The sequence below is a fragment of the Sinohyriopsis cumingii genome, chromosome 17 (genome assembly GCF_028554795.1).
Source record: "Sinohyriopsis cumingii isolate HCF-2022 chromosome 17, ASM2855479v2, whole genome shotgun sequence".
NCBI lineage: Eukaryota > Metazoa > Mollusca > Bivalvia > Unionida > Unionidae > Sinohyriopsis > Sinohyriopsis cumingii.
This window is the reverse complement of record NC_142977.1, coordinates 73,123,099-73,139,337: the sequence shown is the minus strand read 5'-3', so window position 1 is coordinate 73,139,337 and position 16,239 is coordinate 73,123,099. Positions and strand designations below refer to the sequence as shown.

At 35.1% G+C, this 16,239-nt stretch overlaps 1 protein-coding gene and 1 long non-coding RNA gene across 2 annotated transcripts in view; both read left to right on the top strand.

Annotated features, from left to right (window-relative positions):
* LOC149779233 (uncharacterized) overlaps positions 1 to 6,016 on the top strand; it is a 66,959-nt gene extending 60,943 nt beyond the window's left edge. The window contains exon 3 of the long non-coding RNA XR_016415383.1: positions 5,752 to 6,016. This is a non-coding gene — a long non-coding RNA (uncharacterized LOC149779233). The remainder of the gene's footprint in view (positions 1 to 5,751) is intronic.
* A 221-nt stretch (positions 6,017 to 6,237) lies between these two features.
* LOC149779232 (uncharacterized) lies at positions 6,238 to 14,916 on the top strand. Its single transcript, XM_089939816.1, has 3 exons — positions 6,238 to 6,951; positions 7,420 to 7,452; positions 8,451 to 14,916. Exons 1-3 carry the CDS (start codon positions 6,597 to 6,599, stop codon positions 8,468 to 8,470), a joined length of 408 nt encoding a protein of 135 aa, XP_089795942.1. The 5' UTR covers positions 6,238 to 6,596; the 3' UTR covers positions 8,471 to 14,916.
* Positions 14,917 to 16,239: the final 1,323 nt, after the last annotated feature.

The following is a 16,239-nucleotide window of genomic DNA, read 5'->3' as shown; positions in this document are numbered from 1 at the left end:
TAACACCACTATTTTATTTCCATTCATGTTGAGTTCACCTGTCATTGTGTCACCGGTAGTTCTTAAGCGATTAGCAACACTTGCTGCGATTTGATCTCTGATGGTTGTAAATGGAACATCAACATTTGTTCGTCGCGGCATCTTCTTCGGATATTGGATCCACTAACACCACTATTTTATTTTTGTTCATGTTGAGTTTACCTGTCATTGTGTCACCGCTATTTTTTAAGCGATTAGCAACACTTGCTGCGATTTCATCTGTGATGGTTGTAAATGACCTACTTGAGTTTTTGATTCTACCGTCATCGGTAAACACAGGGATGTTATCCGAGGTAGCTCCAAGAACCCTGCGAACTATGTCATTCCACTTAATGTTACTCGTTTTTTAAAATGCCATATTTATCCTGATAAACAACCTCTGGGCCAACCCCAGACAAGTTCATAAGATCACTAAGATCGTCTTTTGTCACATATTTTGATAAATCTACGTCGCATTTTTTATTCTTGATATGATCAAGAAATCTTCCGTAAATATCAACCATTATTCTTTAGGGATTGTTTAAAATGTTAAATCTTGCTGCTGTATACTCCTGCACGACTTTGTGAGGTGGTTTGGTTGATTTTGATAACGCGTCAAGTACATTAATTACTTCACACCCACATATCGGAGGATCAGTTAGTGTTTGTGTTGGTAGCGTTGAGTATCAAACTGGAATTTTCGTGGGAGTGCTTTGTGTACGTATTTTAGAAATTCAACTGGCGGTGCTAACCCATATGAATCGAAATAAACAATTCCACGTGGATGTGTCGCTTAAGCAACCCAGTGTGTTCTTGGACCATCGCTGTTATCGAGATTAATAATTCCTGTTTCTGGATTATTTGATTGATGCGGTAACTGATCTCGCACAAAAACACCTCTGAAATTTTTTATTTTAAGTTGTTTAGCAGCATCGGGTAAATCAAAATTTGACATCGGTATAAAACCGCTGGTTTTCAAAACCGTTTGGGGTACCATGAGGGCAGAGTTCCTGGAAGTCTTTGACCCTTTCCGTACCATGAGGGCGGAGTTCCTGGAAGTCTTAGACCCGCTTCCTTTTTTTTATATCCTTTTCCAGTTCCTTTCTTTAATACCATTCCAGCAGCAGTTCCAACAGCACCTAACGCGATGCTTTTGCGACAACCGGGGCAACAGCAGCTATCAGTGCTGGTATTGCTGCGAGAAGTGGAAATATTCCACCGGTTTTAATCATGTCTTTGATGGCACTTGGAGATAAATCAAGTTGAACTCCGGTTTTTGCTTGCTGCACTTTATTGAAATGTTTGAGTTGAGTTTTAGTCAACGATAACTTGTTTGGACCACCACTAGCAATTTGTTCTCGCTTTAATATCATTTTTATCCCGCATACACTCGCATTTTTCGATTGTAATTTTTTTCACCTGACCGGGAGTCAGTGACAGTAACATGACTGTATGACATTTTTATAATAACACGGTTGATCTAATTGTCTAAATGTTTTCCACTGGAGCATCAATAACTCTCATTCGCCCACCAACACCATCAAGTAACATTGTTTTATCACTGAGTATGACCGCGATCACTCTAACTCCTCCAGGAATAGCTAGTGGACCAGCTACTGCTGCTGGTACTCGAGCTAAACGAGCTCGAAAGGTTATATCAACGACATATTTTCTGAATAAATCCAGGTGTTCCAGTGAAAAGTAATAGATCGGATACAGTGTTGTGACATTGCGCTGAGATATCTGCAGCCCAGTGTCAATATTTTGATCACGCCCCAGATAGGACATCAATCGATAATATGCACATGCAACATGATTGTGTTCAACATCCAGCAGTATATCTACAGTGGGTTCTTGATGTCCGGTTATCCACAAAGAGACTTCAGACTCCCCAAATGAATCAAATTAATTTTTCCTCCTCCAATGATATGCCTGAGGCATTCGATCTCAGCTGCTTGAAACTCACACTTTGATGTCTTATTGTAAGGCCATCTTACCGCATATGTTGCAGCAATGCACGCCAATTTTCTATATGTTCTGACCAAGTTTTGCTTGACACAGTGATGTTGTCTAAATATGCTGTGACAGTATTTGGTCCAGACACCAGTAGGTCGATGAGCTGGGTGAAACTGGCGGGTGCCGTTTTCATACTAAAGGGCATAATGTTAAATTCATAGAGCCCAAATGGAGTCACAAATGCAGACTTTTGCCTTGATTCTTCAGCTAGAGGAACTTGCCAGTAACCCTAAGTTAGATCTATCTGACTCAATTAACTTCCATAACCAATCTTCTCAAATAGATCGTCCATTCGTGGGACTAGGTACGTGTTGAATAAGATGATATTATTAAGCTTGCGGTAATCTACACATAGCCGAAGAATTCCATCTTTCTCGTCAACTAATTCACAAGGCGAACTCCATGGACTGATTGAGGGCCGAATGAGGCCTTGCTCCAGCATTTCATCCAATATTACTTTCACCTCTTTCTGTTGCGCGAAAGGTATTCTATGGCAGTTGTTTAATTGGTGTCTCCGCGGTTGTCTTGATACTGTGAGTTAAAATGTTTGTTTGACCAGGCTTTGTTGTTCCAACATCCTGAAATTCGTTGCAGAGATTTCTAACATCCTCTTGTTGCTCCTTCGACAAGTTGACCCTTAGCTTAACACCAGCATCACCTTCAACCGCTCTTGGAGGAAAATCAATATCCACACCATTGTTCTCGTCTGCCTATGTTACCAGCAGCACAGGACGCTTGTATCCACGCAGTAAGTTTACATTATTGGTTACCATACTGTGCCTACCGGGAACTGATACCTGGTAGTTAACATCGTGTACCTTTCAGACCAGACGATAAGGTCCCTGCCATTGTGCCTTCATCTTGGACGAACTTGATGGCAAGAGAATAAGGACTTCATCCCCTGGACTAACTTCTCATGTTTTGGTGTGATGATCATACAGTGCTTTGATTTTCTTTTGGCAATCCAACAGATTATCTTTGACAAGAGCCACAATGTCAGCCAACTTCTCACGCATTTTCACATAATTGGGTCACGATCCTCCAAGAAGCGCTTTATGTGCTGATCAATCCTGGCCATCAGACCACGATAGTTGTCAGTGTTTTCCTTCTTCATTCTCACCAAAGCAGTGAAATGTTCATGAGGTCTCTTTCCAGAACAATCAATCAGGCTTTTCTTGAGTTCCAGGTAATCGCCAGAATCTTACGTTGCAATATATCTAGCCTCATCTGTCAAAAGAGTTCTTAGCGGTAATACTTTCAACTCGTCAGACCACTTAGCATGTTTTGCAGTTGATTCAAACTCTGCTAGGAAAGTCACAATATCTTCTCCTCATTCATGGTTATATGCCTGAAGCTTTAACTTAATTGGCATTGAAGATGTTTTTTCTGTTGCATTTTCTTGATGCTTTACTCTTTCTAACTCAATTTCCAAACACCTCATTTCTAATCTTAATTTCTCTCTTTCCATTTCCCATTCAAACTCCTTCTGTCTTAACTCCAATTCTTTTTCATTTTTCTTTGCACTAGGTTCTTGATTTGTTTCCTTGGGTGGTTGCATGTGCTTAAGGTTAAGTTCCTCTTCATAATCCCAAATTTCAGCATCTGTAAATTTGATCAAATTCTGTGCTGCTGCTTTTCTTCCTGGTTGTCTTGAAGCAACCATTGCTCCCTCAACTTCGACGTCATCAGCAACCGACATAATGACAAACTATATGTACGTACTGTAAGTTCTATCAATGTATTCACAGCCACTGGACTAGTTTGTCTTTTCTATGAATTTATGGGCTTGTACGTGTACACTTGTAACAGTGATACATACTTTGCACTTAGCAATCAACAACTGTAGATTATACACACAGTACAACCAGTCATTGCTAATATCACACACAGATTGGCTAAATTCACAGCTTTCAGAATTGTCAAACACAGTTCCAACATAATATTGAACAATTCCAACTGATTCACCCAGAATTATTGGAATCCGTACTGTTGCCACCAAAATGTTACATTTGGGTTCTAATTAGGACACACAAACACCAAGTAAGGGTCCTACAACTTTATGTAAAATAAAGCTAAAATCTTCACAAAAACTAAAAACCAGTGTTGCTTGCAGTACCAAGCCCATAACTGCCTGCTCTACCACTCTGCTCGTTTTAGTAAGGGTTAGAGATAATCGGATCTTAATTAATTTACCTTATCCAAGGGCAGGACTAGTCCAAGCTCAGTTAGACATGGGGAGATAAACAACAGAACCTGACCTGTTGATAGTCTCTGGTATCCAATATCCAGAATGATGGGATTAATGTTCTGGCCAACTGTCACTACTAAAAATTAGAATCTGATACAGGCACTGAGCGTGAAATCATACTTATAACAACCAGTAAACCGTACAAGTTGACAGGTATGGATATATCATATGCATACCACAGAAGCCATGTTCTATTTTATCACATGAATATTTTTGTGACAAAATAATTATCACACTACAAAGAATATTTTCTTCAGTAAATAGAATATTAAGTTTAAAGATTCATGTAAATTTATGATTTTTTTTATCCCCACCAACGATATAAAATCAGAAAATAAACTGCAACAAAAATAGACTACAGCAATAAAATTGTGAGGAATTGGTTTCTATGCCAAGAATGATCACTGTGAATGGTCTCAAGCACATCACCCTTCCATGAAAAAAAACCTTGTAGTCACCTGGCATTACTCTATCATGTATGCAAACGTTAATTACCATCATTACATTAAAAGAAGGAATGAAAACAAAACATACCATGCAGAATATGTGTCCTCAAACAACTAATTCAGACTACTTTTAAATATGTTATTTAGTAAACAATGTTAAATGCCGTACAAGCTGACATTATAAGGTGGGATATGAAAAGTGGGAAAAATAACTGCCACATGTATGGTAGGTTTGGGACTGTGTATAAGGCAGCATTAGTTACAACAAAATAGGGCATTGTTTATTTGCCAATCAACTGCTGGTGCCTATATAACACTATCGAACATGGTTTCTTTGAAGTATGCTGGAGGGCAAGTACTTTTCACAAGGCAATTGCACTGTTGAGAATTGACTGTTAATTAGTCACACTGGCTGTCTTTGCTTGTTTACTTTAATTTAAGGACTAATATTAAGGTACTGTGCAGTTTGGCCACAGCTACCAGAATAGGAAAAGAGGGCACGTCCTGGGGGACAATAAGGCACGTGATACGGGAGAGAAATGGCATGTCCTTTGAGAATTTTGTGCATATTGGACCCAAAACATTGGCAAATGTTTAGTGAAGAGGTAGTGATATACCTCCAGATTGCAGGTCTCAATCTGTTTTTTTTTTATTCAGTCTCCCTACTTGGGTTTTGAAAAGTTGACAGGTATGTACATGACTGTCATGGCATGTGATTCAATATTTATTTCATTGTTGGGTAGGTTTTACAGTAGTTTCTTTAACTCTTGGTTGTCAAGCAAATATCTCACCAGAGTTTTCTAACCTATCCTATAAATTCCATTTATTTAAATAATTGGCAAGGTGAATTTTTCTGTCCAGAAAGAAGGATCAGTGCTCATTGAGTCCTAATTCCTGCTTTCAAGCAACCACAATATCCAGAATTCTGGATACTTCACACAAAAATGTTTACAGCTGCTTGTCATGGGTACTATACATCTGTATAAGGAATGTAACTGTCATCACATTTATTACTATTTACAGTGCTTGAAAAAGGCACCACTTATGAAGACCTGCCCATAAAGTATATGAAGACTCCAGGCTGGTTCACCATGCCTATCTGTCAAGGATATGAAGACTCAAGGCTGGTTCACCATACTTATCTGTGAATGATGATCCAAGCATTAACAAGGAGCTGCATATGACTACCTTTCAGAGACCTTGTATTAAAAATCCTCTCATGAAAATAATGTGACTTTGAGTAAAGTAAAGTGATTTCCACCAGTTAACTGAAAAATGAAATCTTGCAGTATAAAAGTTGAAACTGCATGTCCCAATGTGGGTCGTTAATATATATATATATATATATATATATATATATATATATATATATATATATATATATATATATATATATATATATATATATATATATATATATATATATATATATATATATATATATATATATATATATATATATATATATATATATATATATATATATATATATATATATATATATATATATATATATATTATATATGGCACTGCATACATAATCACAATGGGAACAAGTCCTAAACAACAAGTCTGGCAAGTTCAAGGGTACCTTGATTGATCCATTTAAGGTTCTGCTGTTACAGTCTCAATTACACGTAAATTATTTAGGACTACTTATAAGTTTTGGTATGCAGGTTGCAGGTAATGTTTAATTGACAGAATATATTGTGTAATGCTTGATCCATATTTGACAAACCAAGTCAGATTGAAAGGTTTTTGAATCATCAGGAAAGAAATGCGTATGAATGGAGAAAATATTATTTTGCAGGGTTAAGAGATTATGCTTACTTTGTCATCTCTTGGAACTTAAGTTCCTTTTATAAGAAATGGCAACAGGTTCAAGAGGGGTTGAACAAGAACATAAATCTCTTCTGATCAAACTGTGCGATATGATGGACCCAAAAGATACAACATACAGCAATTTCATCTTTTACTTGGAGTCTTGTCTTCCTAGGGGAAGGTTGCACACGGTACAGCACAATCCGACGGCTGTGCTTTCTTTGATGGAAGAGAAAGGACGCTTGAAACCAGGGAAATATCAAGATCTGAAGGATGCATTAAAGACTAGTGGGTATATGAACATATTGGATGTTTTAAAGGATGAGGAAAAAAACATAATTCGACAATTGAGAAAAAAACGCAGATGCAGAGCTGGTTCCAGTGATGATTCATCTAATATCGGTAGCTCTTTATTTCTTCCTCTTCTTCTCTCATCCAGTAGAAACACAATACATTCATCAACCAAGTATTTATTCTCATGAAAGAAAAGCAAAGCATTGTACAGGGAATGCATGAGCACGAGTTAGAAGAAGAATAGCTAAGAAAAAATATATTTAAAAAATATATGCAGTAGGATGAATACATTATACGATATTTACATTTATATACAAAGCTCACACTCATTAAGTTGAACCAGTCTGCATATCTGTATTGAACTAAATGGACTTCATACAGCATAGGACACTTTAAATATACAATCACTACAATTACATGTACATCTGTATAACAATGGTGCCTCTTAAATATGGAATCTCACTTTTCCTATATGACAGTGACTCTTAAAATACATAGTAACTCGGTTTCAGACCATTGTGAATTTAGTAATAAAAGACTCACTTAAATAACTAAACACATAATTCATGATTTCAGAACCTGAGACTATGCCATCCATTGGATCAGAAGGTATGGTACATTGTTATGATTTTATTTTGGTATTAAGGGAAAGTATACTAATAATAGATCTGACTCTGAAGATTAAATCAGTCAGAGGTAGCAACATATTCAAGTGAATTGTAACTCTAAAGTTTTCTGTGGCTTTCAAGGTATTCTGTACTCAGCAAGCCAAGATTGAGAGAGAGAGAGAGAGAGTGGTCATGGTTGTTCAGGTATCCCATTGCAAAGTTGGAGTAACAAAATTGTGTATGTTCTAGTAGATGTTAACTTAGGGCAACATACTTGTAGGCAGAAGTACAATATACACTGCATAAATCTTTTGTTATCGGTTGTTTTGTGCGTGTGTATGTATGTATGTATGCATGTATGTGTGTGTATATATATATCTATATATATATACACACACACACAAATCATATGGCAAATAACAGTCCTTTCAAGTGTACTGGATCCAGCAAGGGATCACGTGTGTCAGGAATTGATTAAGTTTGAAAGGCAATAAACTGACAACGAACAGTACAAGACTAGTATCTAACTAGCCTGAGCGCTTTGGACTCTTTAATGAGTCTTTTTCAGTTGCAAATACAAAACATAGACAAAACAAACAAATAAAACAGAAAAACCGTTTTGTTTGCAAAACTTTACGTGGCTGTTTCTACAGGAATTGAACCTTTAAATTTATTATGTTTCATCTAGTTTATTTCGACTTGTTGAGGATGCTGTAAAATATTTGTATTGACCTAGAAATCGATTAGCCATAACGACATCTGTTATTTTATGTAAATTTATCGGAGCACAAGTTATATCCCGGATATTTCTTTGTTATAGTAGTAGTTATAGGCTACTAAGCACATTTAGAGAACTATTTAAAAGAAAATGTATCAGCTGAAAAAGATAATTTTATTTGTGCATGGCTGTCTTTTTCTTGTCTTCTTGGTTTAAACCGCTTGGTTTCAATGTTCTAAGGCGGCATATCTAGTAAGTTTCTTTTTCTTTCCTGGTTTCAGAACGCCAGTTAGGGTTGTGAGCAATTGCACTAAGTGTTATATCACTGAAAGTGTGGCCAGGGGAGGAGAAGTGTTCTGCGACCAGGCTTCTGTACAGCTTCTATGTCATCCCATCAGATCTATGAAGGTTGATCCTTTTGTGTAGCTTTTCAGTTTCTCCAACATACTGAAGGCTACAGATCTTACATGTGATAGATACATTACATTCTCTGTTTTGCATGTTTTGTTTGGACCATGTATGTTTAGCTTTTCTCTCGTCACTGTTTCAGAAAATGTCCTGGTCTCTATTATATGTTGACAAGTTTTGCACCTTTTATCATCGAAGGGGCCATATTGACTAGGGTGGTCTTGATTAGTGATTGGCGTTAGCTTCACCCTGACTAGGATGTCCTTGAGGTGTTTTGGTCTCTGGTATGCTACTACGGGTTTGTTCGGGAGGATTAACTTTAGCGCGTCAGACATTTCCAAAATGGGCGAGTGTTTCCTGATGATTTTACCTACTTTGGGGTTGTCTGGATGGTAGGTCAGGATAAATGGAATCCTATCAGTCTTTTCCTTCTTTCCATATTTTAATAAGTCATCTCCGTTTGTTTGTTTAGCCCTTTGGGTTGCCTCCGCAATCAGGTCTTTGTTGTAGCCTTGGTAAATTAAATGTTAAGATAGCTCTTAAGACCTTTTTAGGAATGTTTCATTGTCATAGCAAATTCTGCTTATCTTCAGTGCCTGGCTACATGGGATGTTCATAATGCAGTGTTTTGGATGACAGCTGGTTGGGAGGATATACTGGTGTTTTTTGGTTGGTTTCAAGTAGATGTCTGTATGGAGTAAGTTTTCTACCAGTCTGTTTGTTGTGTCCAGGAAAACGTGGTTTGAGTTGGAGACTTCTGCCATGAATTTTATTGAAGGATGGAAGTTGTTTGCCATTGATCTGAAATCATCTAGACTTTCTCTTCCATCTTGCCACTTCATATCTATATCATCGATAAAGCATACCCACTGGTATGGTGTAAGTTCAACCGATGCTAAAAGTTGACCCTCCAGTTTTCCCATAAAAATATTAGCATATGAAGGGGCCATTTTTGTACTCATTACAGTTCCATTGATTTGGAGGGAGTTTTCTTTATTAAATTCATTGTTAAGGAGTTTTAGGACAAGCTCCAAGAGTTGGACTAGGAAGTGTGTGGATGGATTGTCTACAGTTCTTGTTTCCCATGCTTCTCTACTTGCCTGTATCCATATGTTGTGTGGTATGTTAGTACAGTAGAACCCCACTATAATGCGATAATTGGGCCCCCTAAAATTGGATTGTGTTAATAGCTGGATCGTGTTAATGCGAGGTTTCACAGTATTTTACTTTTTTTCAGAGAACAACTCATTGGAACATATACGTGTATTCATGTCTAATGTATATGATGATTAGGGTATCAACACCATTTACTATTGTGCTGTCATGGCATGCAGTTCATACATTATGCATGTAATTCCACTGAAAAATTGCACACAGATTTACAATATTCAGTAATTTTGTCCCCGATCATTGTGTTTGAATTCTACATCTAATATATAACATGAACAGAGTATTAACACTGTTTACTTGCCGTCTGATATTGTACCGTCTGGGCTTGCAATTAATCCATAATACATGTAATTCCATTGCAAAAATTGCATTTATATTTAAGCTATTCAATAATTTTGTCACAGATCATTATGTCTCTGAATTCAGTGGGAAAAATTAACAGCAAAATTAGGTTAAGAAAGGCGAAGCATGTGTATGGTTCATTACTTTCCAGGGTCTATGAACAGTGTCTGTACAAATTTCATATTGCTTAAATTTTCTCATATGAGTTTCTGTGTACATTTAGCCATTGTAAATTTCCAGTAATTAACGCTTGTACACCTATTCATTTGAACGACTACAGCAAGAATAATTAACAATCAACATGTGCTTTCTGTGTCCATGTAACTTTTACTTCAGATTTTGTGAATAATGAAAGAAACATGTGAAAACTACTATACTAATCATTGTGCAAAAAAGGAAATTAATAACAAGTTCATAAGCAAACACCATACACATGTAAAACCCAAGAAGTAAGTGCAGTAGGTCTGCAATGGTCACGAGTCACTTTTATAAATTTATATAAGCTGAATGCATGTACACATTCATACTTTTTCAATTTCCAGCCAATAAAGTGGACATTATTTACTGGTCAACTGATTGCATCTAATAACACCACCAAGCCCAGCAAACATGTTGGCGGCTTCCGTTCTTTTATGTTTATTAAATTATGAGAATCTTTTATCAACCACCGCATTGTCTGCTACTTGGTTGTGTATGCAGTTAAAGAAACACATGTTGGCTCTTGTTTGAGCAACGATTGTATACAGAATTAATTGAAGAAAATCACAAAGACGACTTGCTGGCTTTACTCATGGATAGTAAGTAACATTTCCGATGTTTATTTGGCATAACACTTCAATAACCTGGTGAAATTGTTAAATTTCAGAAGCTACACCACGATCATATTATATTAAAATAAATACGCGAACTCCACAAAATGATGATAAACGTTTTACACACTATTTCTCGTATTTAAAAAAAAATTTTCCCCCGGTATGAGAAAAATACACGTACATGTATTTAAAATTTCAGGAACCATGCCATGATCGTATTGTATTCGAATTCACACACGATCTCTTCCCCAAAATGATACTAAATTTGTTATACACTATTACACATACTTTGAAAAGAAAATATTTTTTCATGTGCTAACGAATATATGAAATTTCGGGAGCCACGCCACGACCGTGTTATATCCGAATTCGTGTTATCGCGGAGCATGTTATGGTGGGGTTGCACTGTATACAAAGATGTGATGTCCAAGGAAACAAGCAATGTATCTGGCAGTAATAGTTCACTTGCTTTGCTTTTTATGGGGTAATCTGTCGTGTCCTGAAATATGATGGTAATTTGTGGACATGTGGTCTCATAAAATGATCCAAATATTCTGATCCTTTCTGTGAAATGCCTGTTACTGGAAATTATAGGTCTGCCCGGGTTTCCTTGTTTGTGGATTATAGGTACAAGATGACATCTACCTGCCCTTGGGTTTTCTAGGCTTAATTAGTTTCTTGTTTGCTGGTCTATGTGTCCAATTGGGTACGCCTCGTCAATAATATTAGTGATGGTTTTTGCATATTCCAGTGTTGGATCATAGTCTAGTTTTTGGTAGAACCTAGCGTCACCTAGTTGTCTACTTGCTTCACTAATGTAGTCTTCCCTATTCATAATGACCACAGCATAACTCTTAACAGCAGGCCTAATTATGATGCCTGTTCTACTCTTCAATGAGTGCAAGGCATCTGTTTCTTTTGTCAAATTAGAGTAGTATGGTTGATGTGTCAGGAAGTGTCGTTTTCAACTGAGTTGATAAAGGCTTCTAGATTTGGAATTAAATTTTTTGGTTTGGTCCAATTACTTTTCTTTCTGAGTATGGGTTGGTCGCAGCTTATATTTTCCTCTTATTTATTTATTGGCTGCAAGGCAAAATGGGCCCTGAGTCTTAGTTGGCAGCTAAACTCTTCAGCGTCCTATTTCAGCTTCCCTCTGTCGTATGTCTTTGGACGGGGACAAAAGCTCAAACCCTTCTATTTTGACCTTGGAAGGCATTGAAATGATCTTAAAGATAAATCTCATGGAATTTGAGCCAGGTCACCCTGAGTTCTGATTGTTTGGTCGTTAAAGGACATGTCCTTGTTTACAAGTTGGAAAGTTCGGGAAATGAACTTGTGACCCTCTTCCTGGTTATGGAATTGTGTCTTAGTTTTTTATGTAAGGATCTGTCCTTGTTCACAAGTTGGAAAGTTCTGGAAATGAACTTTTGACCCTCATTCTGGTTATGGAATTCTGTCTTAGTTTTTTATATAAGGTAGTGAGTAACTGAATTACTTATTCCTATCTTAAATATGTTTTCAGTTGTGTTCAGTTATTATTTGAGAGGCATAAAGACTGTTGACATATTATCACATTCGAGGGTACTGGCACATCAGCACATTCAAAACTCTACTTCATTTAGAACACCTGGAACTCATATGTAATACTCTATACTTTTGGACTTATGGCAGAACGTTTAGGACTATTAGATATTCAATTCCATTACTGTAGGTTCTTTTTGAAATTTTCAATTTGTATTCAAGGAACTAAATTCTTAATTGAATTTGACAAAACTTGCTATTGTTTGCTCTTTTCTGTTAAGTAATTTAAGTTGTAGCAATATATTTATTGTATAAATATATATAAATATATATGTATATATGTATGTATGTATGTATGTACGCATTACCATTCCTCTCATAACTGTATGCCATCCTCAGATCTGTCACATTGTTGCTCTTATGTATTATTATTTTGAATATGTGTTGTTTACTGTATGTACATCTCTAAGAGTATATGTGTTGTTTACTGTATGTACATCACTAAGAGTATATGTGTTGTTTACTGTATGTACATCTTTGTAAGTGTGCAGATTTGTCTCCTTGCAGAGAGTCAGAAGAATAATTCCAGTCCTAAAATTGTCAATCAGAATGTAATGGTCAGTATTAATGATCCAAAATTTTGCAACATTGTCCCTGGTGATAACGGCCACAGTGTCATAAATATGAGCTAATTGAAGGGGGTATGTATTAAATTGGGTAGGTGTACTCTTGAAACAAAGTTTAAAGACCCATGAAATGGGTTAAAATTTTAAAGAACATCTTGGTTATGTGTTCAATTTTTCTAAGTTTTGCACAAAGCATTTTTGAAACTGAAGTGAGATTCTGTTTTATAAATGAATATGATGAATGTTGTGAGATAACATAGTAGCAAAACAAAATGATTACTACAGGAAGCCACTTCAACAATTAGAATCTTATTTATTTGTATTGCTGCGAAATTGGAAGTGTGCTGTCTTAACTAGTCGTCAGTCTTGCATCTTACTACCATGGTCTGACAAATGAATGGAAATTGTCTTAATGGACAAATTTTCTGGCAAGTAAAATTCGTTGATGTCAATTTACTTTGAATAAAACATATGGAACAATTTACATTATGATCTGAAAATTGTTGTTGCATAAACAAATTAAAGATACAGCACCAGAAATCAGAATATAAATATTAGACAAAGAGGACAAGTTTTGATTTACATGAAAATGGATAAAACTTTTTCATGTGGATTGCTTTTATTTTGTTAATATATGTTTCTCAGTCTTTCAATAATGCTTGGTAGATTGCTTATGCTATTTGGGTGAAGAAGAATGAAAGATTTTCCTGAAATTTCTTTGGCATTACAAGAAAATGATATAATGTTTTTCATATGTACATGCATAGGAATATACAAAGTTAAAATAATTATATTTGTTTGTCAGACTGATGATTAATAGGATTTTACTCATTTGAAAAGTGCTCAATATTCTGTGGTTGACGAGGTTTTGAGATAACAAGAAATCAGTGATCAGTGCGATTGCATATATTGGTATTCTTGCATTGAATATGTTTTAACAAATCAATAATGAAAAGATGTTATGCTTTATTTACAAGCACTCCTTTTTTACTGACATTAATGTTATTTAACAATTTAATGCAATTGGTATTATATTACATGAAAATAAATTGAAAACTCTGTTCCGAAGCTTAGGAGGGAAATAGTTTATCATACAGTTTTAGGACTATCATAAGGAACAAAAATAGAAAGATACAATTTGATGAAGGGAGGGAAATAACAACAGCAAGGTTAGAGATTTGCTGTAGAAACAGAAAAACAGAACGTCAGATATTTTTGTTATTTACCCTCAAAAGTTAGTATGTATTGCAGAGAGGTTTAAGAAGATTCTAAAGACTAGAATGTGATAATGCTTTGACAATGATGAGATTCGGTAGATATATTGCCTAAGCTTATCAAGGGATATAATTAACAATTATCCTAGATCAATAGTCAAATGCCCAGTCATAGCATCCACAGAACAAGAGAGCTATAAAGTATGGATTCATTTATTTGGTTTCATAACTAATACCTTTGGAAAACCCAAATTTATGATAGGTTAGACTGCTAGGATTTCAAAATATGAATCAAGTTTAACAATCAAGGTACCTTTCTAATTCTACAGAGTAGATTTAAAAATTAGACAAGTGATAATAGGAGACCCAGTTTACAACAATCTACAGAGTAGATTTAAAAATTAGACAAGTGATAATAGGAGACCCAGTTTACAACAAACAATAAGGGTTAAAGGGAGAGAATATTGAGGATTATTTTAGAAAGAAGAGTGTCACTGTCTGGTAAGACTACTTGAGAATGGACTGTTGAAATTATGTGATGGCAAAATGGAAAGGGTATGATAAATTGTTTGAGAGCCAGCTGAAAATATTGTATTGTTATATATATATATATATATATATATATATATATATATATATATATATATATATATATATATATATATATATATATATATATATATATATATATATATATATATATATATATATAAAATTTGCATTGTTTTTATTTTATTTTTTTTAAACTCATTATATGCTATGTTTAATTGTATTTTGTATTTGACCTTGTCCAAAAAATCAAGTTCATTGTTCACCTGTTGAGAGCCAGTCTTTCTACACATGTAGGTTAAATATTAGGATCATTATCTTAGTCTGAGTCAAGGACATATGTTTATCATGTTCTCTATTTTAGTAACAGACCTTGTCCAACTATAACTTGGATTGTTCTAGAAATGAGCTTTTGGCCTTCATCAGGGTTCTTCTTTTGTGTCTTAGTTTTTTATATAATATTTTTTTACATGAATAATTGTTTATTCTAGTTATAACTTATGAAACGGACTCATTGTTGTGTTCAGATTTTGATTTGTGTGGAACTATTTATTCAAAATATGATTCTCTAGAATTACAAAGTGCTCCATAATATTCTTGAAAAGAGACATTGACTTGGAATTATAGTGAATTAAAACGGATATCTTGGATTATATTACTCTGATTCATCAGAAGACAGCACATCATCACACTTAATGCCACTATAGGCACATCAGCACCTTCAACATTGGCTCTTATTTAAAATTCCATTGGAATTTAAATAAAACTTTATTCATTAGGATTTGTGATAGAACTTTTAAGAATATTTGGAATTTTATTCACAATACTGCAAGTTTTTTTTAAAGTTTTCACTTTTTATTTCAGGGATATAAATTATTTGTTGAATTTTACCAATTTGAAACGTGTTGGTTTTTGCTCATATCTTTACTTTGTTTAAGACCCTAGAGTCATATCAATGTCTATATAATAAATGGAAAGCATAAAATTGGTCACTTCAAAATTCAAAGATCCCCTCAAAATGAAATCACACCAGTCATATTCAAGGACAGATATTGTGATATTTTGTTGGATGAAGTTGTTTAAATGGATGCTTATGAGGGTTGTATCATTTTACATGACAAAAAGGTGTTTATCATTAATAGCTGCAGGATGTGATATTTGTGTTGAAGCTAATAATAGGTTTGGGAAGGAACATTATAAACATTACTGAACCCAATGGATTCAGCTTCGTGCCAGTTTATTTCTTTAGGAGTCTGAACAGACCAAAATAAATGTAAAATCATTGATGACTTAACACTTTAAATGGTAATTATGGCACTATGATTTTAGAGAGAAATAACGTCAAGTATGTGTGATAATATTGGTAATAAACAAACAATTACAATGAAGAGGTATACATGCTATAGAAAAATAATCAAGTGTATGGAC